The 27,834-nt window shown below is 45.8% G+C and overlaps 1 protein-coding gene and 1 long non-coding RNA gene across 2 annotated transcripts in view; one reads left to right on the top strand and one right to left on the bottom strand.

The window, feature by feature from the left end:
- Positions 1 to 6,290: 6,290 nt before the first annotated feature.
- Positions 6,291 to 27,834, top strand: part of LOC134320578 (uncharacterized) — a 31,128-nt gene continuing 9,584 nt past the window's right edge. The window contains exon 1 of the long non-coding RNA XR_010013710.1: positions 6,291 to 6,681. This is a non-coding gene — a long non-coding RNA (uncharacterized LOC134320578). The remainder of the gene's footprint in view (positions 6,682 to 27,834) is intronic.
- The window catches only part of pla2g4ab (phospholipase A2, group IVAb (cytosolic, calcium-dependent)), a 66,389-nt gene continuing 53,227 nt past the window's right edge, over positions 14,673 to 27,834 (bottom strand). The window contains exons 16-18 of the mRNA XM_063002035.1: positions 22,129 to 22,318; positions 20,018 to 20,175; positions 14,673 to 15,064 (exon numbers count right to left, since the gene is read on the bottom strand). Of these exons, the coding sequence (XP_062858105.1) occupies positions 14,927 to 15,064; positions 20,018 to 20,175; positions 22,129 to 22,318 (486 nt within the window). The 3' untranslated portion in view covers positions 14,673 to 14,926. The remainder of the gene's footprint in view (positions 15,065 to 20,017; positions 20,176 to 22,128; positions 22,319 to 27,834) is intronic.

Here is a 27,834-nt window from a genome sequence, read left to right as displayed (position 1 = left end):
CAAGATCAAGCATCTCCACGATTTAGAAGCATAAGGAAACAATAAAGAAGTAAAAGTAAAGTGCAGGTTTATTGTATTTTTATATTGATTTTAAATTGTATTTCAGTGTTTTTTATACTATATTTATGTTATTTTTTTAGTGTATAAGTGTCTAAAACAACCCCATTATTTTACATTAGCCTAAAATATATGTTCCACGGCACCACAGAACGCATTAACAGGTTTCCAATACATCCTTATGGGAAAAAATACCTTGAAACTCAGCACCTTTTAAACTCGATGCCACTCCCAGAACCAACTTTCAAGGTTTCAAGGTACCACTGTATCTCAGAGGTTTATCTAAATATATCTAAGTATGAGTTTTCAGACATTATTCAGACCCCAGATTTTTTTTTCTATTTTATTTAATGCATTTTCTCCCATTTTCTCCCCAATTTAGCGTAGTCAATTTGTCTTTCACTGCTGGGGGATCCCTGATTGCAGTCGAGGTGGGTATATTGCTGCTCACGCCTCCTCTGACCCGCGTGCAGTCCTTAGTGAAACCCTTTTTCACCTATGCACTCTGCACAGGCACCTCTCTATCTGCTAATCAGGGTCCTTACACAGCGTTTGAAGACCCCACCCACATAGTCCGGTCATCCCGCCCTAGCAGATACATGTCTGCTGCAGGCACTGCCAGTAATGCCCGCTAGATGCCACCAGATGAGTTTCAAACGGAGAAGTTCAGAATCTTGGCGCTGGTGTTGTTAAGGTTAGTTAATAACCCACCAAAGACTAGGGGGGAACCCAAAGGCGAGTGCACAAACAACAAAACCCAGAAGTGATAATACGATATTTTATTTAAACAAATAATAAATAAACGACCAAAACAAACAACCAAAAAGATAACAGAAAACGAGAGGGGAGCGGCAGGAGCGGTACTGGAAGCGCCGGGGAACTGCAGGGCGGACTGATGACCAGGAGTGATGAACCGGAATGCAGGATGACCAGGAATGGCAGGAGAACCAGGAATGGCAGGAACGCAGGAGAACCAAGAACGGCAGGAATGCAGGATGACCAGGAACGGCGGAACGGCAGGAAAACCAGGAACGGCAGGAACACAGGAGAACCAGGAACGGCAGGAACATAGGAGAACCAGGAACGGCAGGAACACAGGAAAACCAGGAACGGCAGGAACACAGGAGAACCAGGAACGGCAGGAACGCAGGAACGGGGGGAAGGTCGTATGGCAAGCAGACAATCTGGCGACGAGTGAGAGAAAAGCCGGCGTTTAAATGCAGGAGTTGATGAGATGAGGAATGAGGCGCAGGTGTGTGTGGGGTCCGCCCTCCAGCGATCTATTGGCTGGAACCGCAGCAACCTCCGAAAACAGTACCGCTCCAGGCCGCTAGGGGGAGAAGGGAGCAAAACGGGAAAACAAACGCAAACCACCACCAAGAACAAAAGCGATCGGGGAAACTAAAGAAAACGGAGAAAAACAAAATACAAACCGGAATGAAAACAAAACGCTGGGAAACCCTGAAAATGAAAGGTAAGTGCTGGCGGATCCTAACAGTACCCCCCCCTCAACGGCCACCTCTAGGTGGCCTACCGGGTCTATCGGGATGTAGACGGTGGAACTCACGGACCAGGTTGGAGTCAAGGATGGCAACCCGGGGAACCCACGACCGCTCCTCAGGCCCATAACCCTCCCAATCTACCAGGTATTGGAGGCCCCGACCACGTCTACGGACATCCAGCAACCGGTGAACCGTGTATGCCGGATGCCCATCGATGAGCCGGGGGGGTGGTGGGGGTTCGGTCGGAGGGTTCAAGGGTGAGGAAACCACGGGCTTGAGCTGGGAGACGTGGAATGTGGGGTGGATCCGCATGTGGCGGGGAAGTTTCAGTCGTACCGACGTGGGGTTGATGATCTTCTCGACGGTGTAGGGGCCGATGAAGCGGGGGGAGAGTTTCCGAGACTCGACACGCAAGGGGATGTGAAGGGTGGACAACCAGACAGCTTGACCAGGAGCATAGGGGGGGGCCGGTCTTCTACGACGATCGGCCGACTGCTGGTTGGCGTCCCGAGTGCGCAGGAGGGTGGTCCTGGTGGAGCGCCAGAGTCTTCGGCACCTGCGAAGGTGGTGCCCAACAGAGGGGACTGCCACATCGGCTTCTTGTTCGGGGAACAGTGGTGGCTGGTAGCCTAAGGAGGCCTCGAAGGGGGACAATCCTGTGGCAGATGACACCAGAGAGTTGTGGGCATACTCGACCCAGGCCAGGTGGGAGCTCCAGGCCTTGGGGTTGCGAGCAGCCATGCACCGTAAGGCCGACTCCAGGCCCTGGTTGGTCCTCTCCGCCTGACCGTTGGACTGTGGGTGGAAGCCGGAGGACAAGCTGACTGTGGCGCCCAGTGCCCTGCAGAAGGCCTTCCAAACCTGGGAGGTGAATTGGGGTCCTCGGTCTGACACAATGTCCAATGGTATTCCATGAACGCGAAAAACTAGATTAACTAAAAGTTCTGCTGTTTGGAAGGCTGTGGGGAGCTTCGGCAGAGCAGCAAAATGTACGGCCTTGGAAAACCGGTCAACGATGGTGAGGATGACTGTGTTCCCGTTGGAATCCGGAAGGCCCGTGACGAAGTCCAAGGCAATATGGGACCATGGGCGACTCGGGATAGGGAGAGGCTGAAGTAGCCCCGCAGGAGATTGATGGGATGCTTTGCTGCGTGCACAGGTGGTACAGGCCGCCACAAATTCCCCAACATCCTTCTCCAAGGATGGCCACCAGAAATGCCTCTTTAGGAAGGATAAGGTACGACTAGTTCCGGGATGGCAGGCGACGCGGGACTCATGGGCCCATTGAAGGACCGGCGAGCGAGCTGTGGCCGGGACGAAGAGACGGGTTTGGGTTCCTGTCCTGGGGTCTGGTTCCTGGGCCTGGGCTTCGGTGACTAGACGACGAACGTCCCAAGTGAGGAGCCCAACAAGTCGACTCGGCGGGAGGATAGTCTCGGAAGAGGTGAGGGCTTCCTTCGGGGCAAACTGGCGAGAGAGGGCGTCCGGTTTGATGTTCCGGGATCCAGGCCGGTAGGTCAAAGTAAAATCAAAACGGGCGAAGAACAGTGCCCATCTGGCTTGCCTGGCGTTCAGCCTCTTTGCCGTCTGGACGTAAGACAAATTCTTGTGGTCCGTCCAGACGACAAAGGGCTGAGCGGCCCCCTCCAGCCAGTGCCTCCACTCCTCCAAGGCCAGTTTCACCGCCAGTAGCTCACGGTCCCCGACATCGTAATTGGCCTCAGCTGAAGAAAGGCGACGTGAAAAAAAAGCACAAGGGTGCAGAGGGTTCTCGGGACTCACCCGCTGGGAGAGCACAGCCCCTACCCCAGTATCGGATGCATCCACCTCCACCACGAACTGCTTGTCGGGGTCGGGCTGGATGAGGATGGGGGCGGAAGTGAACAAAGTCTTGAGCCGGAGGAAAGCTTCCTCTGCCTCCCGGGGCCAGGTGAAGGAAATCTTAGTCGAGGTGAGGCGAGTGAGGGGTGCTGCCACGTGGCTGTAGTTTCGGATGAATCGTCGGTAGAAGTTAGCGAAACCCAGGAAGCGTTGGAGCTCCTTCCGAGTGGTAGGGGTAGGCCACTCTGTGACCGCTCGGATCTTGTGGGGGTCGCCTCTAACCTGGCCGCTCTCCAGAACGACCCCGAGGAATTCCACAGAGTCGACGTGGAACTCACACTTCTCGACCTTGACGAACAATCTGTTCTCTAATAACCGAGAGAGGACCCTCCGGACATGCGCTCCGTGTTCTTCCCGGGACTTGGAAAAAATCAAAATGTCGTCAAGGTAGACGAACACGAACCGGTTGAGGAAGTCTCTGAGCACATCGTTGACCAAGGCTTGGAAGACTGCTGGGGCGTTACAAAGCCCGAAGGGCATTACGAGGTACTCGAAGTGGCCGAGCGGGGTGTTGAACGCCGTCTTCCACTCGTCGCCTTCTCGGATCCGCACCAGGTGATACGCGTTACGCAGGTCCAACTTTGTGAAGATGGTAGCACTGTGCAGGGGTTCAAAGGCCGACGACATCAACGGCAGGGGATACCGGTTCTTGACCGTGATCTGGTTGAGGCCCCGGTAGTCGATGCATGGCCGCAGGGTCTTATCCTTCTTTTCGACAAAAAAGAAACCAGCTCCTAAGGGAGATGATGAGGGGCGGATGATTCCGGCGGCCAGAGACTCCGAGATGTAGCTCTCCATCGTGCTCCTCTCAGCACGAGAGAGGTTATAGAGCCGACTGGTAGGCAGTGGGGCACCAGGCAGCAAGTCGATGGCACAATCGTAGGGTCGGTGAGGGGGTAGAGACTGGGCCCGGTACTTGCTGAACACCTCGCGGAGGAAGTGGTACTCCCGGGGCACCTTGGACAGGTCAGGGGATGCTGCAGAGGGGGTGGTGCTTGTCCCGTTCCCCGGCTGAGGGATGGCGGAGACCAGACAATTGGCGTGGCAAAAGTCGCTCCAAGCCACAACTCGTCCACGAGCCCAGTCGATGTGGGGGTTGTGACGTGCCAACCAGGGGTAGCCTAGGACCAGGGGGGTCTGAGGAGCTTTGATAACTACGAAGGAGAGGGTCTCCCGGTGGTTTCCTGAGAGGATCAGGGACAAAGGCGCGGTACGGTGGGTCACCCGGGCAATGATCCGTCCATCCAGGGCTCGCGCAGTGATAGGAGGGTCCAGGGGCTCCAGGGTCCCCCCCAGCTGACTTGCCAGCCCTTCGTCTAACAGGTTGTCCTCCGCACCCGAGTCCACCAAGGCCTGGAGAGGGACCGAGCAGCCATGGCAACAAAGGGTTGCCTGCATGCGGAGGTGGCGTTGCTGGGAGGATTGGGATAGTTGTGGGAGGGGGGATAGCTGAGAGTCGCCCGCCAGTACCCCCACGGCTACTGACGGGCGCCCTCTTTTGGCCGGACAGGGCATGCCCGGAGAATATGGCCTGCCTGACCACAATAAAGGCATTGCCCGGCCCTGAAGCGGTTAGCCCGCTCCTGGGGGGTTAACCGGGCACGCCCCAACTGCATGGGTTCAGGCATTGGTACTAAGGGTATAGGGGCAACACTGGAGGCACCTGAGGGCTCTGAGGGGCTCGAACAGGTCAAAGGGGAAGGTAGCCTGGAACCGGTTCTGGCCGCCCTTTCATGGCGGCGGCTGCGGAGGCGGTTATCCAAGCGGATGGCCAGAGCTACCAGGGAGTGGAGGTCGGGGCTCTCGTCCCTTGCCGCCAACTCATCCCTCAGGGAGTCGATGAGACCTTGCCGGAAAGCCTCCCGGAGGGCCTCGTCGTTCCACCCCGAGTCGGCGGCCAAGGTCCAGAACTCAATAGAATAATCAGCCACGGACCGGGAACCTTGGCGCAGGGAAAATAGTCGGGAAGAGGCACTCCCCGAATAATCCGGGTGGTCAAACACTGTCCTGAACCGGGCGAGGAAGTCAACAAACGAGCCCTCTCGAGGGTCCGTCTGTGACTGTACCGCTTCGGCCCAGGTCAGGGCCCTGCCTCTCAGGTGACCAATAATAAAGGCCACCTTACTGGCCTCGGTGGCAAAGGTAGTGGGACGCTGACGGAAAATGGATTCGCATTGGAACAAAAACCCTCTGCACCTCTCCAGGTCTCCACAGAAGGGCTCGGGGTTGGGGACAGGTGTTTCCACGGAGGACCCTGGAACCACGGGACCCGTCGGAGGTACGACCGGAACCTGGGAAGGAGCAAGAGGTACAGGATTAGGAGGTATTAGACGTACTACCTGCTGGGTCAAGTCAGCGAGCTGCTGGCTGAGTGTCCCCAGCATCTGGTTATGGCGGATAAGGATCCCCTCAACCGTTTGTGCACCCGTGGGTTCCATGGTGGCCAGATTGTACTGTTAAGGTTAGTTAATAACCCACCAAAGACTAGGGGGGAACCCAAAGGCGAGTGCACAAACAACAAAACCCAGAAGTGATAATACGATATTTTATTTAAACAAATAATAAATAAACGACCAAAACAAACAACCAAAAAGATAACAGAAAACGAGAGGGGAGCGGCAGGAGCGGTACTGGAAGCGCCGGGGAACTGCAGGGCGGACTGATGACCAGGAGTGATGAACCGGAATGCAGGATGACCAGGAATGGCAGGAGAACCAGGAATGGCAGGAACGCAGGAGAACCAAGAACGGCAGGAATGCAGGATGACCAGGAACGGCGGAACGGCAAGAAAACCAGGAACGGCAGGAACACAGGAGAACCAGGAACGGCAGGAACATAGCAGAAACAGGAACGGCAGGAACACAGGAAAACCAGGAACGGCAGGAACACAGGAGAACCAGGAACGGCAGGAACGCAGGAACGGGGGGAAGGTCGTATGGCAAGCAGACAATCTGGCGACGAGTGAGAGAAAAGCCGGCGTTTAAATGCAGGAGTTGATGAGATGAGGAATGAGGCGCAGGTGTGTGTGGGGTCCGCCCTCCAGCGATCTATTGGCTGGAACCGCAGCAACCTCCGAAAACAGTACCGCTCCAGGCCGCTAGGGGGAGAAGGGAGCAAAACGGGAAAACAAACGCAAACCACCACCAAGAACAAAAGCGATCGGGGAAACTAAAGAAAACGGAGAAAAACAAAATACAAACCGGAATGAAAACAAAACGCTGGGAAACCCTGAAAATGAAAGGTAAGTGCTGGCGGATCCTAACAGGTGTGCGAGCGGAAAATCCCGCTGCTTCACCTGGGCGCCAGACCTTGCATATCACTTGGCAAATACCAACCTTATGGTAAAACACGGTGGTGGCAATAAACAATTCATGCAAGATCAGTCAAAAGAATATTTGTAAGCTCAGACACAGATGAGAAGGCTTGGTTTGCAATTTACATTCTGTTTTATCCTAAGGGTGAGGGCTTCTATTGATCACTAGAGTTTTTCCACACCAAATTTGACAAACCAGGGCAGAGTCATGCTGAAACAAGAGAAGGGCGTTCCCCAAACGTTTGCCAAAAAGTTCAAAGCATAGCATTTCTTTATATTATTAATTTTTATACACCTTTTAAAAATGGGTGTGGCTAAAAAAAACCTGAACTCACCAATTAGAAGTGTTGTCCACATACTTTTGGTCAGATAGCATATTATGCATAGTAGTAGGACAGTATATTTTTAAATAACCTGTTCTGTAAATAATTACACCTGAATAATTATTTAGACTGTAACAAAAGCTTTTAGGTAATCAACAACCCACGTCAGTTTAAAATTAGATACACTGATGAAAAAGTAATACTCCTTGGTTTGAATTTCATCTGCTCTCTGTGGGAGAGAAATGAACTTTAGTAGAAACCCTATTATTTTACATATCATCAGGAAACGCTACAAAGATATAGAATTACCAAACACCTAAGCTATTTTGCTTATCAGATTACTGCTACATACCTGAGGATAATATTTCAGATGAGTCGTTAATCATTACATTTAAACATCCAAAGTGTTAAACAGTTATTCATTCATTATTATTTATTATGGTGTTTTTGATGTGTACTGTGGTCTTGATTTAAACTCAAATGATGCATCAAGCAACATCTACATTCTCTCTTGTGCTTATGAACTGACTTCTCAATCAGGGAAGTATTGTTATTATTTTAGGGTTATAAAAATGTTGTTATATTTCCTTAAAGTTCTGTGACTGTTGTCTTTAAAGTACATCCCCATTTCTGGTAAAGTTGGTACATTTTGTAAAATGCAATAAATCCAAGAATCACTAAATTGTTAATTCTCTTGAACTGACAAAGGTACCAAAAAGTTCCAATGTTTTACCGACCAACTTGATTATATTTTGTAAATACAGTGGTACCTTGAAACTCAACATCAATTGGTTCTGAGACTGGCGTTGAGTTTAAAAGGTGTTGAGTTTCAAGGTATTTTTCCCATAAGGATGTATGGGAAACCTGTTAATGTGTTCCATGGTGCCGTGGAACTGCATATATTTTAGGCTTATGTAAAATAATGGGGTTATTTTTAAAACTTATACACTGAAAATAACACAAATATAATATATAAACACTGAAATAAAAAGCTGATTTTTACAATTTCTTAGCACTGTGAGCTATAACACAAGTTTAAAAGTGAAACAATGAGGAAAATCCAGATAAACACAAATACACAAAATTATTAGCCCCCCTATGAAGAATTAATTGTTTTAAATGTATTTCCCAAGTGCTGTTAAATAGAGCAAATTACTTTTAACACAGCTTTTTCAAACATCCCAGTTTTATTTTGAATGATCACATCATTTTACTTTGCCCACAGAAATGAAATTATTTCACAAAAAACAAAAACAACCACGGTCAAAATTATTAGCCTCCCTAATGCTAATAGTCAATTGTGTATCCTTTTTGTTGTATAACAGCCTGCAGTCGTTTGCTGTAGTTTTCAACAAGTCTCTGACATCTCATGAGGAATCCCAGCCCATTCTTCTTTGGCAAATCTCTCAAGCTCCTCCATGCCTTCTGGCATGAACCTTCTTCTTCAGTTCACCCCACAGATTTTCAATGGGATTCAAGTCAGGGCTTTGTGCAGGCCAGTCAGTAATGTTCACTTTGGTCTTCTGGAGGTAGTTCTTTACCAGGAGCGATCTATGTTTTGCTGCTGACTGCTTAAGGTTTTTTTCGTTCAAAATCTTCACATATCCTTCTTTCTTCATGATTCCTTTCACCTTGACAAGATTCCCAGGTCCAGATGCACTGAAGCATCCCCACAGCATAATACTCCCACCACCGTGTTTCACTGTGGGGATGGTGTTCCTTGGGTTATAAGCCTCTCCCTTTTTCCTCCAAACATAAGCAATGTCTCTATGGCCAAAGAGCTCTAGTTTTGTCTCATCTGACCTAAGGACATGCTTCCAGTATGCATAATCTTTCTCCAGGTTGTCCTTAGCGTACTTCAGTCTGGCTTGAAGGTGTCTTTGCAGAAGTGGAGTTTTTCTTGGTCTGCAACCTCGCAGTTCATTCCTGTGCAGGGCTCTAGTGATTGTCTTTTTTGAGACAACAATTCCTGACTTGGCTAAGTCATTCACTAGTGTCTTGGCAGTTGTTCTGGGGTCTTTAGACACATCTCTCACTAGTTTTCTTTCCAGGGTCTTTGAAATCTTGCGCTTCCTACCTCTGCCAGGCTTGTTCTGTATTGTGTGGCTCTCTTTGAATTTCTTGATAATACTTCTCACTCCAGTTCTTGACACTTGGAAACGCTGTGATAACTTTGTATATCCTTCTCCTGCTTTCTAAGCATCAATGATTCTTTGTCTCAAGTCTAAACTGATTTCTTTTGTTTTTGGCATGATGCTAAAATCAGCCACATAACGAACACCAGTGTGTTTAACCGCTTGTTTATTGGAATATTTAAATTATTACTTAGATTCACGGACTTGAGTGAAGCCGGTTCAGCCAAATCATCTGAGTCCGCTGTGTTTTTAGTGACTCTGCTCACTCGCCTTGTGTACTTAACAGCAGCCATGAGGACTCATAGGATCCGGGTTAATTGAGATTTCAAACTTGTGATTACTGATTCAACCCGGGTGATTCAGGAACTGCCCAGCTCTAGTTGAAAGTAATTAACAAAATTTACACATTCAGGAATTGTTCGCATCAACATTCAATGCGTAACTGTCTTCATTGTTAGAAGAAAGATAAGTTGTTAATTAATTACTTGGTCACTGATAAAGCCCATTTGTTAGTTCCTACATCATTACACTGCTTAAATATGAACTGGAAAATGGGAGTTTCAAAACTTTTGATTGGTAATGTATTTGTCATGGATATGGGTCTCAGCAAAATGCCTAAATTTAAACTGTCAATTGGTAAAAAGAAGATTTACTGAATCTTAGTTACAACCACTTAGTAAACTTTGATATTTTAAAAGTAAAACTGTGCCGACATCTGGCCCAGCCGCTTTTAGGGCTTTTAGGGCTAGACTGGAAAAGAGGGGGTGGACACACAGAGATGATCAACAAAAAGATATTTAATAGTAACAAAAAACACAAGATAGGACAAAGGTACACAAAACCAAACACAAGACCTACTCTAACTGCTAAGCTAACTACTGAACTACAGTAGGGCCAAAAAGTATTTAGTCAGCCACTGATTGTGCAAGTTCTCCTACTTAGAAAGATGAGAGAGGTCTGTAATTTTCATCATAGGTACACTTCAAGAGAGACAAAATGAGAAAAAAAAAATCCAGGAAATCACATTGTAGGATTTTTAAATAATTTATTTGTAAATTATGGTGGAAAATAAGTATTTGGTCAATAACAAAAGTTCAACTCAATACTTTGTAACATAACCTTTGTTGGCAATGACAGAGGTCAAACGTTTCATGTAAGTCTTCACCAGGTTTGCACACACTGTAGCTGGTATTTTGGCCCATTCCTCCATGCAGATCTCCTCTAGAGCAGTGATGTTTTGGGGCTGTCGCTGGGCAACACGGACTTTCAACTCCCTCTACAAATTTTCTATGGGGTTGAGGTCTGGAGACTGGCTAGGCCAAACCAGGACCTTGAAATGCTTTTTACGGAGCCACTCCTTCGTTGCCCGAGCGGTGTGTTTGGGATCATTGTCATGCTGGAAGACCCAGCCACGTTCCATCTTCAATGCTCTCACTGATGGAAGGAGGTTTTGGCTTAAAATCTCACGATACATGGCCCCGTTCATTCTTCCCTTAACACGGATCAGTCGTCCTGTTCCCTTTGCAAAAAAACAGCCCCAAAGCATGATGTTTCCACCCCCATGCTTCACAGTAGGTATGGTGTTCTTGGGATGCAACTCAGCATTCTTCTTCCTCCAAACACGACGAGTTGAGTTTTTACCAAAAAGTTCCATTTTGGTTTCATCTGACCACATGATATTCTCCCAATCCTCTTCTGGATCATCCATATGCTCTCTAGCAAACTTCTGATGGGCCTGGACATGTACTGGCTTAAGCAGGGGGATACGCCTGGCACTGCAGGATTTGAGTCCCTCCCGGCGTAGTGTGTTACTGATGGTAGCCTTTGTTACTTTGGTCCTAGCTCTCTGCAGGTCATTCATCAGGTCCCTCCGTGTAGTTCTGGGATTTTTGCTCACCGTTCTCATGATCATTTTGACCCCACGGGATGAGATCTTGCGTGGGGCCCCAGATCGATGGAGATTATCAATGGTCTTGTATGTCTTCCATTTTCTTACAATTGCTCCCACAGTTGATTTATTCACACCAACCTGCTTGCCTATTGTAGATTCACTCTTCCCAGCCTGGTGCAGGTCTACAATTTTCTTCCTGGTGTCCTTCGACAGCTCTTTGGTCTTGGCCATGGTTGAGTTTGGAGTCTGACTGTTTGAGGCTGTGGACAGGTGTCTTTTATACAGATAACGAGGTCAAACAGGTGCCATTAATACAGGTAACGAGTGGAGGACAGAAGAGCTTCTTAAAGAAGAAGTTACAGGTCTGTGAGAGCCAGAAATCTTGCTTGTTTGTGGGTGACCAAATACTTATTTTCCACCATAATTTACAAATAAATTCTTTAAAAATCCTACAATGTGATTTCCTGGATGTTTTTTTCTTTTGTCTCTCATAGTTGAAGTGTACCTATGATGAAAATTACAGACCTCTCTCATCTTTCTAAGTAGGAGAACTTGCACAATCAGTGGCTGAACTAACTACTTTTTGGCCCCACTGTAAACACACATGAACTAAGCTTAATGCTAAACTAAATGCTAATCTAAACATGAACAAAGCTAAACATGAACAAGACTGAACTAGACTTTTAGGAATGAACAAACAAGAACATGACCTAACTGGACCAGAAACCACAAACCAAATCAAAATAGTCTCCAACGAATGGTCCCCAGCTTCTACCTTATATGCACAGAGCATCAGCCCTCAACAAGGTTCAGCTGTGGGTCCTTAACAGGAGACCAATCATACCAAGGGGGCGTTGACCCGTCACTGAAAACAAACACTCCTCCACCACGTGCTCCTGATAAGGTGGGCGTGGCAGGAGCACAGGAGGTCCAGCAGGAGCACACGGAGGCCGGATCTGTGACACAAATGTTTTCATTTGCTCTGTCAATCAGCTCAATTCATACCAGATATTTATCTTGTTAGTAAAGGCAAGGAAAATCCCAAATTTAATTGTTACAGTATTAAAAGTATTTACACCTCTTGGTTAAACCATTTTGAGAAGCTTTGTAAACACATTATTATAATATGTTTAATAAATCCAAAAACTAATCACAGAGCCCCTACAGAAGATCTTTATTATCAAATTATGAATCATTCTACTGTCAAGTGTAATGTGATTCACTCATACACATTCAGCTATGCATATACAGGTAAAATCAGAAGTTTACAAACATTTGTAAGGGTCATGTATGTCAATGGCAGACTTAAAATTAAAATGATTTTTGCAACTATTTTTTTCCTGTGACTGACAGACTGGAAATTTCTCTCTAACTCTCACTCACTCACTTTCTTAACCGCTTATCCAATTAGGGTTGCGGGTGTGTGTGTGTGTGTGTGTGCTGGAGCCTATCCCAGCTTTATAAATGGGCGCAAGGCACATAGTAACACCCTGGAGGGGGCGCCAGTCCATCGCAGGTCAGACACACATACACACAGCTATTGACCTATAGGGCAATTCAGCGTCTCCAATTAACCTAACTGCATGTTTTTAGACTGTGGGACCTTCTTGCTGTGAGGCGACAGTGCTACCCACCGAGCCACTTGGCCACCCCCCCTCTTCAAATCTGCTGGGTCAAAAAGATACAGAATATACAAAAATCTAGATTATCAATTTGGTGGTGGAGATAGTACTATAATGACAAATAATTTTGAGGCATTGCTTCTTAATTCATTTTTTGTACCTTTGACTGACGATAGCTAATGAGTTATGCAAGCAAATATAAATAGAGCTAGTTTGACTGCAGTACATGGCATAGTAGCTTCTTAAAGTCCAAGGTCAGGAAGAAAACCCACACTGTTATCTGTATGGCTGGAGAAAATTTGGACAAATACTCATAACTGAATTATGAATCCAGAAATGTTTGTACACACAGACAAATAAAAACAGAAGCTGTGACATCATTGCATTGCCATCACTATGCTCATGGTAATATAATGTTGATATGTGGCCAGTGTTGCAGATGTGTGGCATATGTCGCAGACCTGTTTTTGTTAGTACTCAAATTGCATCTGACCTCCTGGACCAATTCTTCAGCACTGTTCCATATACTCTTTATTAGTTGCAGGCAAACTACAGGTTTCTACACCACTAAATTAACAATGTAAGTTGCTTTGTTTATTTTTGCCCCATTGTGGGTTTTTTTGGAAAACCCCAATTTTTTAAACCCTTTGTTCTGATCATTCAGTCAAAGAAAAGAATAAATGCAGAAATCAGTAAAATCCCCAACCTGTAGTGTGAAAAATATCACAGCTTGCTGCTGGTATCTACACCGATCAGCCATAACATCAAAACCACCTCCTTGTTTCTACACTCATTGTCCATTTTATCAGCTCCACTTACCATATAGAAGCACTTTGTAGTTCTACAATTACTGACTGTAGTCCATCTGTTTCTCTGCATTCTTTGTTAGCCCCCTTTCATGCTATTCTTCAATGTTCAGGACTCTCCCAGGACCACTACAGAGCAGGTATTATTTGGGTTGTGGATCATTCTCAGCACACAGTGACAATGACATGGTGGTGGTGTGTTAGTGTGTGTTGTGCTGGTATGAGTGGATCAGACACACAGCGCTGATGGAGTTTTTAAATACATCGCTGTCACTGCTGGACTGAGAATAGTCCACCAACCAAAAATATCCAGCCAACAGCGCCCCATGGGCAGCGTCCTGTGACTACTGATGAAGGTCTAGAAGATGACCAACTCAAACAGCATCAATAGGTAAGCAACTGTCTTTGACTTTACATCTACAAGGTGGACCAACTAGGTAGGAGTGTCTAATAGAGTGGACAGTGAGTGGACATGGCATTTAAAAACTCCAGCAGTGCTGCTGTGTCTGATCCACTCATACCAGCACAACACACACTAACACACCACCACCATGTCAGTGTCACTGCAGTGCTGAGAATGATCCACCACCTAAATAATACCTACTCTGTGGTGGTCCTGACCAGTGAAGAACAGGGTGAAAGCAGGCTAAAAAGGTATGTAGAGAAACAGATAGACTACAGTCAGTAATTGTAGAACTACAAAGTGCTTCTATATGGTAATTTGAGCTGATAAAATGGACAGTGAGTGTAGAAACAAGGTGGTTTTAATGTTATGGCTGATCGGTGTATGTGCATCAAAAGGAAAGAATGCCATAAGCATTTTACTCCTTACACTAACAAATGAACTTAGTGAAGCATTACCAGGTAATTCCTGGGACGTCATGAAGTCAGACGATAAATAAATTGACAAGATGACATTATATTAAGGTGAATAAGCTACGTTAGTAGAGTCAAACAACAAAAGTTAAAAAAAACATTAGAAAATTGACTGAAAAATAAAGAAGCCTTCTGTCAATCAAGAAGAAGACAGTAAATTATGATGTTAATAGCACATTTGCTAACATAGTTATAGTTGTTTTACCAAATCTATTATACACTATATGGCCAAAATACAGTATGTAGACACATAGTTATAAAGTAGTTAATATGAAGTCTGGCTAAGATCACATCAAGAGCAAAATATGCAAAGCTGGGTGGCACATGTAAACATGGGTACGTTGTTGTTGAAAATTCCAGGCACTTTGAAGGGATGTTAATCCAGTCTTATGAACGTTTTTTTTAAAATATTATACTCAATGTTCAAGCACAAGTTGTAATTCTCCTGTTTTTTAAAGATGGTGTTTCTCTGAAAACAACTTGTCCTGTTAAACCAAACAAGCCAGCATCTTACATCCATTCATTTAAGTGATTGTCCTCTGGTATCCCTCTTTAAGAACTTCTTGTTCTGGATCTCACTCAGTGAGAGAGACACAGAACAGCGAGATGGATTCTCCTTCCTGTAAACAACACTGTCCTTAATGGCCTCTTTGATCACCTATGAGGGAACAAAAAAAGGTTAAATTAAAAAGATAAATATAATAACATGTTTTTGAAGAACTGGAGATGGTTGTCTGTTCAACAGATTTTCAGTTTTCTGCAATAGAACTCTGACCCTGACCAAGACATTTTAGTCAGATGCCCAATTTGACCAGACAGGCGACTTTCTTTAGGTATAATGTCATGCCAAGCTCTTTTTTCAACATTATTGAGGCCACTGTGGCCCTGGGTAAACTCAAAACAGTCTTAGCTCAGTCTTAGCTATTGTTTAATAGCCCTGCCCATATACTGTATATGCATTGGATTCATTGGACTTCATGACTTGTTTTGTGTATTGAAAATGCAGTACATAAAGTGTAAATGTTGGGTCCCAACAAAACCAGGTCTGTGCCTTGATGAAACTGATGAATTGATGAAACTTGATGAATTGATGTCTAATCAATTCAAATTGCAACAAGTGGACTTTAATTGAGTTCAAAAATTTATAGCAAACAAGGTACAATGGACCACAATTTGAAGTGCCACAGCAAAAGGTCTGAATACTTTTGTAAATAAAAGATTTTAGTTGTTGATTTTATAAGTTCTCTTCACTAATGAAATTCCTCGCTCGTTGTTTTAGTACAATACGTTTGTTTGTTTATTAGGATTTTAACGTCATGTTTTACACTTTGGTTACACTCATGACAGAAACGGTAGTCACTCATTACACAAGGTTCATCAGTTCGCAAGGTTATATCAAACAAAATCATGGGCAATTTAGTGTCTCCAATTCACCTCACTTGTATGTCTTTGGACTGTGGGAGGAAACCCATGCAGACACGGGGAGAACATGCAAACTCCACACAGAAAGGACCCGGACCGCCCCACCTGGGGATCGAACCCAGGACCTTCTTGCTGTGAAATGACAGTGCTACCCACTTTGCCACCCCTGTGCCTTTTTAAACTTGAATTGATGTATAACCAATTCAGATTGCAACAAGCAGACTTCACTTGAGTTCTAGGTTCAATTATAGCAAACAAGATACAACTGACCACAATTTGAAGTTCAACAGCAAAAGGTTTGAATACTTTTGTAAATAAAAAATGTTGATTTTATAAGATCTATCCACTATAATTCCTCGCTCGTTGTTTTAGTACAATAAGTTACATTAAGTTTTGTGCACCGGCACACTCCATAGGAAATAACGGCACAGCAGCGCAAAAATCGGTTTTGCCGCTTCTCATATGAATGTGCCTTTACTGTGCCTTTATTGTACTGCTACGGTTTCATCCCACAGTCCAAAGACATGCAAGTGAGGTGAACTGGAGATACAAAAATTGTCCAAGACGACGTGTTTGATATAACCTTGTGAACTAATAAATCTTGTGTAATGAGTAACTACTGTGCCTGTCATGAATGTAACCAAAACGTAAATCATGACGTTAAAATCCTAATAAACAAACAAACAAACAATTATTTTTTGTATTTTATTAGTGTTATTTTTAGTGTCTAAGTGTCAAAAGCAACCCCATTATTATACATTAGCCTAAAATCTATGCAGTTCCGGGACCATGGAACACATTACCAGGTTTCCCATACATCCTTACGAGAAAAAATACCTTGAAACTCAACGCCTTTTAAACTCAAAGCCACTCTCAGAACCAACTGATGTTGAGTTTTAAGGTACCACTGTATCCCATCTACATACAGCATACATGCCTTCAATGCCAGCTCTCTGTCAGTTGTGGAAAGCAGAATCTATAAGGGATGGGGGAAACAATGGGTTTCATTTAACTGGCATAGATGCAGAGGGGGACTCCAGGCCGACGCCAAATATGTAGTGTACCTCTGACATTTACATTTAAGGCATTCAGCAGTGACTTATCCAGAGTGACGTACAGAAGTGCTTTCACAGTAAACACTTCCCTACTCTAGTTCAAGCATACAACAATCCAAAGATACAAACCTGATTAAACCCTGTTATATTTATGTTTTTGGCCCATAATATAGAAAATTAATCAGTGCATGTTAGTTCTCAACTTAAATGCTTAGTAAAAAAAGTGGGTCTTTATTAATCTTTTACGGTTCGTTGCACCACTTGGGTGCTGACAACCGTCTTATCTATGGGAAAACTAAATGACAGAGGTTGGGGGTAAAAAGTAGGGCTTCAGAGAGACAGGTCTACAGAAATCCATCTCCATTGCCACACATGCAGGAACCCAGTCACTAAGGCCATAATGGCCCTCATGCCAGAACATGCGATGTACATTAGACGCCCAATAGTAGAACTGGAAATTTAGTAATGCAAGACCCCCAATGGGTTTGGGATACTGCAAAACCAATCTATGGATCCTCACTGTTTTTTTGTTCCGAATAAAGCTGGAGATCCATTGATAAAAATAAAATAAAATGTTTTGGAATAGATAGATAGATGGATGGATGGAAGGATGGATAGATAGGTAGATATACCGTATACTAATTCCAAACGAAATCAAGGCCTCAGCAGCAAGTTACATAGATCAAAAGTAATAGTACACACTATAAAGATTCACATTATACAGACAAGTACCTGCTTAATGAAATACAAATTAGGAATACATTAGTATAACATATAAAATAAGTATAACAATTTTAGTAAAACATACATTTTTACAGCATTTACTCGGCCTATTAGTGATAGTAGGAGTAAGTCCCACCTAGAGAGAGTCGCCTTGTTGTGGACCAATATATGAGTAAAATGAAATCTATTGGAAATACTATTTTGGGAGCATTGTTGTTTTAAATGAAAAGCAAGGATTTCTGTGGGTTTGTCCCAATGTTCAAAAAACATTGACCAGGACATGAGTAACATGTGTGCAGCTTGCCCAGTGTACAGCAACTTACATTCAGACTGAAGTTCAACCTTTTTTTTTTATAAATCACTGAGTCAGCTACCGTGGCGTGCCTCTGATTACAAAAGCTCACTTTGTATTTCAGAGAGTCTAGACCTCTGGAGGCGATTCAGAAAAGACATGTATTACCGGACCTCAAACATAAGCCTTCAGGGATTCCCAGATCATGGAAGGAGATATGTCAGGGTTGATAGTGATACCCAGAAAACTACTATCTTACCCAAAAGTGCCTGACTGAAATCTATTTGAAAGAAGAGGGGCGTTGAAATCGCCAAACGTTTAAACAGCAGGATTCTCAGGAAATAAAAGAGAGAAAAGGACAATAGCATGGTCTGAAATAACAATACTGCCATAAGAGAAGTCACGCACCTTAGAAAGCAGGCTATATTGAGGAAAAATTGTGTAAGAGTAGGTGTGTTATACAGGTGAAAAAAAAGAAATGGTGCCTAGTATTAGGATGTAAAAAAGCCAAACATCCACCTGACCATATGTCTCTAGAAATGATCCAAGAGCCTGGCTAAAAGATGAATGGGAAGAAGACTAGCATTAAGAAAAGCATCTTTGCATCTTGCAAAGTTTGGGTCAGAATCTCCTTAAACAGAACAGGGGTTAACTCTGCATTAACTGAATCCATGGGTACGATGATTGTAGTGTTGCTTTTGCTAGCTTGACTAGTATTGCCAGTTTCGCCAGAGTATGCTGTAATACATTTGAAGTTCAGCATTAGTTTTTCTATTTATTTATGCATTTTCTTCCTCTTTCTCTACGGATTTAGCATAGCCAATTAGTTTTCTGCTGCTAGTGATCCTGTTGCATGCAAGGAGGGTATATTTGCCTGCTCCACATCCCCTCCAACCCGTGCGCAGTCCCTCAGCCCCTTCTGCTAACCAGGGTCCTTACACTTAGTCCGGTCTTTTTCCACCCAGCAGATTCCGTGGCCAATTTTGTCTGCTGCAGGCACTGCCAATCGTGCTCGCTAGATGGCGCCCAGCTGATGGCGCCCAACATTTAAATTTAATTTAAATTTAATTTGAAATTAAAGGCTCGGGTGACTTAACAAGCGAAGTGTGAAAATTATAAGCAAGTAAACTTGAATTAAATAAGAAAATACCAGAAAGGTTTACAGAGCCGCTTCTAATGCACACCCTTCTTCAACCAAACTTAATATTATAGCTGTAACACATTTTTAAAAAGTTGTTAGAGGAATATGCTCACCACTGTTTTTTTTATATTTTTATTTATGCTTTTCTCACAATTTAGCAAATTCGATTCTCCGCTGCTGGAGACCTCGGGTGTATACAAATAAGGTGCCTCACGATCTTTTCAACGTGTGCGCAGTCCACAATCCCATCCTATTTGCCCACATTTTTCGGTGAATTTCTGCATTAGGCCAGAGCCACGCCCTGATCTTTGGGTTCCTGTAAAAGTGCCTTGAACTACTAACCAGGGTCCTTGCACAGTGTCAAAGACCCCACCCACTTTTTGGTCAGCTTTTTTCCCACCCTGCAGATTTTAATGGCCAATTTTGTCTGCTGCAGGCATTGTCAATTATGCCTGCTAGGGGGGGTGAGTTTTAAACTCGGGGAGTTCAGAATCCCAGCATTAGTGTGCCACCAGGGTGTCTTCACCACTGTTACTTTACCTTTTTTTTTTAATGTTCAGTAATTGCTGGGAACTGGGGACACTTAACTGTTGTAGTTATTAACTTTATGAATTTTTTTCTTGTTCTTGTTGATAGAACTGTTAGCTGCTGTCAATCACAAAGAAATGGGCAGCATTTCAGGATGATGTTGATATATGGCTTTTGCTTTGTGTAGTAGAGCCTTGCATTTGTAGACGCAGAGATGAACTTAATTTACTCAAGTATTCGTAAGCCTGGTTACAGTCATGATAAGTGGATTTTTAATGTAGTGTTATCTAGGAAATCACAGGCCATGGACAAATACAATAGACTGTAGATCTTCAAATTAATAATTATTTGTTCTCAGTCAAATGAAATGTTCTTAAACTCTATAATTGTGGCAGAACTTTACAGGATATGGCCAGAGTGCTGTAGAACATTTGTTGAATGTGCTCTCACCTCTATGTTGTTAAGAGTGTTAAACTCCATGAGATCATGTAGTCGAGTAAAGGCCTTGTTAGTATATTGGAAGTTAAAGGTGGAATATGGTGATTCAGGATCATCAAAGATGTCAAAGTCAGCAAACTCCTTTTCTTCTTCAGTCTCTCGAGGAACTCCTGCAGAGCAAATACAAACTAATTGGTGTCTTATGTTTTTAATTTGATCTACTATAATTTACTGGTGGAACAGCAGGTAGTGTTGGTGCTGCAAAACTCCAACACACCCGGTTTTCAATTTGGACATGCCCAAAAGTGGATTGGTTAATTTTAAGATGTGCAATTGCCTGTCCAGTGTAACTTTTTGTCTAAATAAACGTATGGGGTATGACTTTTAAACAACTTTTAAACAAGCACAAGCAGTTGTCGGCCACATCTTTTTACCAGCCAGTGGTAGATTCTCACAGAGACCCATGCTTGCCACACTATAAACTCCACAAATAACCCACAACTAGTGCAGGCACCTCAACCATACAGCAGAGGTTGCATGGAAGAGGTTGGCCCAGCTTGTAACTTCTACAGTATGTGGCCATAAAAACAGGGCTAGTAAAATAGAATTAAAGAGCCAAAAGAACCACAAATCATCTCATGAATTAGAAGCTCCTGGAACATGAGTGTCACTGCACACAGTCAAGAGAGATTTACTTTGTTATGGGCCTACAGGCGGCCACTCAAGAAAATCTGTGTATTTGTACAACCCACAATTAACTTTTTTTTATAATGTTTTGTTTAGACTAAGCAGTGCAATTGTGGTCAATATTATTGGCATCCTTCATTGTTTAGTATAAAAAACCAATATCTTCAGAAATAAGTGGATAAACGCCAACTATACGTTATTAGAATATTTTTGAGTCATTATCCTGCTGCAGGACCCATTTTGTACAACTCAACCATAATTGTGTTATACTTGGGAGCACACTATGCCCTAAAATGCTCTGATAATCTGCTGATTTAATTCTGTAACACACTTACGGCCTTCGGTTTCAGAGTCAACAAAGCAGCACCACAACATTATGAAGCCTCCGTTATGTTTCACTGTAGGTAGGAGGCACTTCTCTTTATAGGCTTCATTTTATTGTATAAAAATAACATAGGTATACATTGCCAAAAAGCTCTAGTTTGGTTTTATCTGGCCATACAGCATTTTCCCAAGAGATTTGTAGTTTGTCTATGTCAGTTTTGACAAAGTTCAGTCACTCTTTTATGTCTTTCTTTTGAGAAGTGGGTTTCTCTTTGGCCTTTACCTTTACATTCCTGTTTTGTTCAGTGTGTGGTGTATAGTACAGGTTGAAACAATCACTTCAGATATCTGTATCACGGCCTGAAGGTCTTCAGATGTTGTACATGGTTTCTTTGGCAACCTTTGGTAGAGTTTTCTCATCAATTTTCCTCCATCTATTAATTTTGAAAGGCTTTTGACTGTTCTGTAAGTAGAAACTTCTTGATAACATTTTAAACTACTGAAGCCAGGTCTTTGGAGATAGTTTTGTACCCTTTAGACTGCTTGAGCTTGGTGATAATAGAATTACGGGTCTCTCTTGTTTTTGCCATTGTGAATGTATTGTACATGTATTAAACATAAAAGCAATTTTTGGGGTGTATGGTCATTTTCATTGACAGTAGTTGCTAAAAAAGAAGCTTTTTAAAAATGTGTTTAAACCATTTGAATGGGTTAAGATGGAAACACAGCTAGAATATATGCAAATGAAATCTACAGCCTCTGACTGGAATACATGACTTTACAGCCTACAGCTGTACATGTTTGGGTGGTCTCTGGGTAATAGTGTCTCTTTTTGCTCTGGATTTTCCCACTCATAGGTTCATGTTTGCTTGCTTGGGCCTCTCAGTACACACTGTCAAAGTACTACCTTTTACATACATTTTACTACCCTATAACTCAACCCAGTACATGTCTCCTAACTGGGCCTCTATATTCTCTCTTTACAGAGATGTGTGATGTTTATATTGACCAGCAACTCTGACTGCACCTCTGAAAATGAAACGTTGCTGGTAAACGGTCATAAATAACCTTATACAATGGTTATTAATTTGCATGCACTCACACATACTTACCTGGAGCTTTAAACTTCCTGAAGTCTATATTAACCAGAACAAAATGGATAACAGTGGGGCAATTCCTGTCACCCTTTCTGGGCTTAAAGATGTAGCACTCTTTCATCCCTTCACGGTCGAACACTTTCGGATCAATTTTGGGAAATGGAAGCTTGTGCATGTGTGCCCATTTCTCAGCCAACAAAAGTTCCTGGAAAAAATTGAAAAAATGAAACCACGCTGAATAATTTTAGAATTTTTTTCACATTTAATATGACCTATAATCTGTACAATGTAATTGAAAACCAAACTCTTTTAGAGAAAGAGGGTAAAAAAAGAATAATGGGTCTATAAGCATGTCCCTTTCTGACCTGCCAATCGTTGCCCACTCAGATTGTGAGGGCATCTCCTGTGCACAGACCTCTTAAGGTTACACCACAGAAGTTCAACTGGACTCAGGTACAGGGTCTGGCTGGGCAATTCCAAAACTGTGATCTTCTTTTGTTTAAGTCTATTTTGTTAATGTGGATGTATGCTTGGGTCATTGTTGTGCTGAAAGATATAATTTCTCTTTATCTTTAGCTTTATAGCAAAGGCCTGAAGGTTTCGTGCCAAAACTGATATTTGGAAATCATAATTCCCTCCACCTAGACCAGGGGTCTGCCACCTGTCGGGCGTACAGTCCCTGAGTACATGTCCGTGAGGGCGCGAGTCCCTGTCCAGGGGCGTGGCATTACGAGATTTTTTTACTCCTAAAACTAGGGCAATTTATTTTTTACACACTCACAGGAGACATATTTGATTAGTCTTGCTGACCACACACAAACGCACGTTTAATGTTATCCAGGTCAGTCTGGAAAAAAAAAACTAGGGCAAACAGTGAAAATAAGTGACAAAAACAATGACTGCTGTTACAGGACATGTGTGTCTTTAAAAGAGGTGCATAGTGTTAGGGTGCCTGCGACGTCTGGTGACAGTACCATCAGGTCACAGCGTCGCAGGCGTTACAGAGCAACAAAGAGCTTGGCTTTATATACCAGGCCAGCTCGTGACAACGCGCGGCACCTGTGATTCCCCTATTTAAGGGGGCGTCACCAGGTTGCCGGCGTCGCACCTTTTGTCTTTTGTTTCTCATCCATGACTGCCGAAGTCGCTTCTTTTGCAGGGTCAGTACGGTACCCCGGGCGCTTTTTAGAGTGGTCGGGTGTGTAAATCGTAAGATTGAGGTAACGGTAGGGTTTTATTTCTTTTGTAGGGAAAGTCGGTGCGACTTCGTGCAGCCCTCGCGCTGTATTTGTTTGTTCAGCGTCTTTATCTGCCTGCTACAGAGTGGTTAGCCTCTTGGCTAAAGCTAGCCAAACAACCGCACCCACTGTAGTTGGTCTGAGCCTCCCGCTACGGGTCCGTAGCAACCGTTTGGCTGAGTGGGTTAAGTCACGTTTTTTTCCGCCCGCTCAGCGCCGGTTCGAATCCGCGCTTCACTAATGCGGTATTTTTCTCTCTCGCAAAACCGGTTTCTTCCCAGCGGCATAACACCGCTGGTGTCAACACCGGTCTCGATTGCCCCTCTGGTGTGGGAAAACCTTTTAGCGAGCTCGTATTGCTCCGAGTACTCGCTACCCTTCGCGCACGCTTTTAGTGCGCTTATTCTCTTATTACCAGAGCTCGCAGTTAGCGCCGCGAGTAGCGCGAACGCCCTGCGTCTGAGCGACCCGAGTTCGCGCCTCGCATTTTGTGTTTTGTTTAACCTTGTTTCTTTTCTCCTCTTTTTCAGTTTGCCAGCGGCTTCACTCTGCATTTTGCCTGAGTTGTCTTTTTGTTCTCGTTTTTGCTTTTGTTTTTAAACTAATATATATATTTATATTATTTAATAAAACTTAATATCTATACTCTGCATCCTTGGGTCCGTCTGTCTCCTTATAACAGTAAGGTGCGACCAATAATGGACCCAGCAGAGTCTCCCTCCATGTCCGACATCTTGCGTCACCAGGGGGTAACCCTGGGTAGGCACGAGCTGGCGCTCAATGAGCTCGTCAAGCGAGTGATGGAGATCGCCCAACTGCTGCCTACATTGGGCGCCAGCTCGGATCACCAGCCTCCGCCCCCTGCTCTCCCAGCCCTTACCACCGGATCGGAGACCCCTATGCCGCCTCCCGAACGCTTTTCGGGGGAGGCCAAAAAGTGTAGGGGGTTTCTCCTCCAGTGCTCCCTCATCTTCGAGCTACAGCCCGCCCGCTTCCCCTCAGAGCGCTCGAAGGTCGCTTATATTATTTCACTGCTGGCTTTGGAGTGGGCCACTGCCCTCTTGGAGCAGGACGCCCCTGAGTGTTCCTCAGAGTCTTCTTTTAGGGAGGCACTGAGGGACACGTTCTTCCACCCTGTGGGAGGAAAGGAGGCTGGCCCACGTTTACTGGAGCTGTCTCAAGGGGGGCGGTCAGTCGCGGAGTACGTGATTGAATTCCGTACCCTTGCGGCAGAGTGCGGCTGGGATGAGGGGGCGCTGCGTGCCATCTTCCACCGCGGGCTGGGGGAGAGAATAAAAGATGAGTTGGCCACTCGTGAGCTCCCCACCACACTCAAGGCCTTTTACACCTTGGCCACCACAATCGACACCAGGCTCCGACAGCGGGCCCGGGAAACAGGGTCTCACCCACCTTGCGCTCGTCTATCTAGCTCGCCCCGTCCAGTGCCCCGCGACCCGTACCCCGAGCCCATGCAACTAGGGACAACCCGAGGGTCCACCTTGCCACCTTCCGAACCCCCATCGAGAGGCCGGGCTAGGTTAAACGAGTAGGCCGCTCTCGAGGCGGGGAGTCGAGGGCGGGCCGACCCACCATCCCTGAGCACGGTTTGTTCCTGGACGCAGTGTTGCTCTGGGGCTCGGGCTCTACGGACCTCCGGGTCTGTGTCGATTCGGGGGCGGTGGAGAGCTTCATCGATCACCGCCTGGTACACAGGATGGGGATTGCGCTCCAGCCGCTACGGTTGCCCATAACGGTTCACGTTGTGGACGACCGAGCGGTAGCTGGGAGTCCAATAACTCACCAGACGCGTCCTCTCACGATGCGTCTGGGGAACCACGAGGAGCGGATCACCTTTTTGGTGACCCAAGTCCCACAGCTCCAAGTGGTCTTGGGACACTCATGGCTCAGAAAGCACAATCCCCAAATTGATTGGGTAACTGGGTCAATCTTTGCCTGGGGAACCAGGTGTCAAGACGCATGCTTGCTGCCAGCCAGTATGTCGTCGGCACCGCCATCGCCTGAGGCGATGGTCCCTGATTTGGCCCAGGTACCTCCTGTGTACCATGACCTACGTGAGGTCTTTAGCAAGTTCCGGGCGTGGGACTTGCCCCCCCACAGACCCTTCGATTGTGCCATCAACCTGCTGCCTGGCACGACTACTCCTAGGGGGCGCCTTTTTTCCCTGTCGGCTCCCGAAAGGCGAGCCATGGAGGAGTATGTCAAGGAGGCACTCGATCAGGGGTTCATTCGTCCGTCGTCCTCCCCAGCTGGGGCAGGCTTCTTCTTCGTTGGGAAGAAGGACGGATCGTTGCGCCCCTGTATCGATTATCGGGGTCTGAACGCTATCACGATCAAGGATCGGTATCCGCTGCCGCTGATGGCCACGGCTTTTGAAGCCCTTCAGCGAGCTTCTATTTTTACTAAGCTCGATTTACGCAGTGTGTATAACCTGATCCGGATCAGGCGGGGGGACGAATGGAAGACTGCGTTCATTACACCCACGGGACACTACGAGTACCGGGTGATGCCCTTTGGATTAATGAATGCCCCCGCGGTCTTCCAACGCTTCATCAATGAGGCTTTGCGGGAAGCCCTTGATAGATACGTCTATGTATACTTAGACGATATCTTGATCTTTAGCCGGTCCATTGAGGAACACGTCAGGCACGTCCGTCGGGTTCTCCAGCTTTTGCTCGAGCATCGTTTGTTTGTCAAGCTGGAGAAATCCGTTTTTCATGCCCCATCTATTTCGTTTTTGGGGTTTATTATTTTCCAAGGTGCCATACGTATGGATCCGGCCAAAGTGAAATCTGTGGAGGATTGGCCAACTCCTAGTTCCGTACGCCAAGTGCAGAGATTTTTAGGCTTTGCAAATTTTTTCAGGCGATTCATTCGGAACTTTAGTACAGTCGCCGCTCCTTTGACGGTCCTGACGGGTAAGGGACCGTTCAAATGGACGATGCAGGCCCAGCAAGCCTTCACCAGGCTAAAAACTCTCCTAACCACTGCTCCGGTTTTGCAGTTGCCCGACCCAGAGGAACCTTTCGTGGTAAAAGTGGATGCCTCTGACGTCGGAGTTGGGGCAGTGTTGTCCCAGAGAGTGGGTCCCGAAAGGAAGCTCCACCCTTGCGCTTTCTTTTCGCATCGTCTAACTCAGCGTAACTACCCGGTAGGAGATAAGGAGCTTTTGGTTATCAAGCTAGCGCTTGATGAGTGGCGACATTGGCTCGAGGGGGCGAAGCATCCCTTCCTGATCTGGACAGACCACAAAAATCTGTCGTTTATCCAGCAGGCCAAGAGGATGAACTCCCGGCAGGCTCGGTGGTCTTTATTTTTCAGTCGCTTCCACTTCACCCTGTCTTACAGACCAGGGTCAAAGAACGGTAAGCCTGATGCTTTATCCAGGCAGTGGGAGACGACCGGACCCAAGACCGAGCCTGAGCCTATCATCCCCCCGAGCCAGATTGCTGCCCCTATTACCTGGGGCATTTCAAAGGTAATCAGGGACGCCCAAGCTGTGGAGCCCGACCCCGGTGGAGGTCCACCTGTTTGTTCCGACTACAGTCCGTCGTCAGGTGTTGGAATGGGTCCACGCGTCCCCATTTGCGGCTCATCCAGGAGTTTCAAAGACTCTGGAGTTACTGCGCCGAAGGTTTTGGTGGCCGGGAATGGAGAGTCAGGTCAAGGATTTCTGCACTGTCTGTGCGACTAATAAAAGCACTAGAGAGCGTCCTAGGGGACTTCTCCACCCATTGCCAGTACCGTCAAGACCGTGGTCCCATCTGGCACTGGATTTTGTTACGGGCTTGCCCAAATCCAGGGGATTCACGGTGGTACTGGTGATTGTAGACCAGTTCACTCAATCTTGCCTGTTCGTTCCGCTGCCTAAGCTACCGTCAGCCATGGCGACCGCCCAGGCTATACTGCAACATGTGGTGAGAGCACATGGGGTCCCATCCGACATTGTGTCGGATCGGGGCCCGCAGTTTATCAGTCAGACCTGGCGGTCCTTCTGCCAACTCCTTGGGGCAACGGCAAGCTTATCCTCGGGGTATCACCCCGAGTCCAACGGGCAGTCGGAACGAGTAATTCAAGATCTGGGCAAGATGCTTCGGTGCCTCACTGCAGGTAATCCAGCCACCTGGGCGGATAAACTTTTGTGGGCTGAATTCGCCCACAATACCCTGCACCACGCCGCACTCGGAATGTCACCGTTTGAGGCACAGTTTGGGTACCCTCCTCCGCTGTTTCCGGAGCAGGAACAAGAGGTGGCGGTCCCAACTGTGCAGCATCACGTCCGTCGCTGCCGTGCCGCTTGGCGAAAAACAAGGCAGGCTCCTTTAGTCTCGCAATGCTCCATGAAGCGTGTTGCCGATCGCAAGCGACAGCCGGCTCTCACGTTCCGGCCGGGCCAACGAGTTCTCCTGTCGACGAGGGATCTCCCCGTCAAAGGTGCCCCTCACAAGCTGGCACCCAGGTACAT

Source organism: Trichomycterus rosablanca, chromosome 9, assembly GCF_030014385.1.
Source record: "Trichomycterus rosablanca isolate fTriRos1 chromosome 9, fTriRos1.hap1, whole genome shotgun sequence".
NCBI classification, from domain to species: Eukaryota; Metazoa; Chordata; class Actinopteri; order Siluriformes; family Trichomycteridae; genus Trichomycterus; species Trichomycterus rosablanca.
Note: the sequence above shows the minus strand (reverse complement) of the source record. Positions and strands in the feature narration are given on the sequence as shown.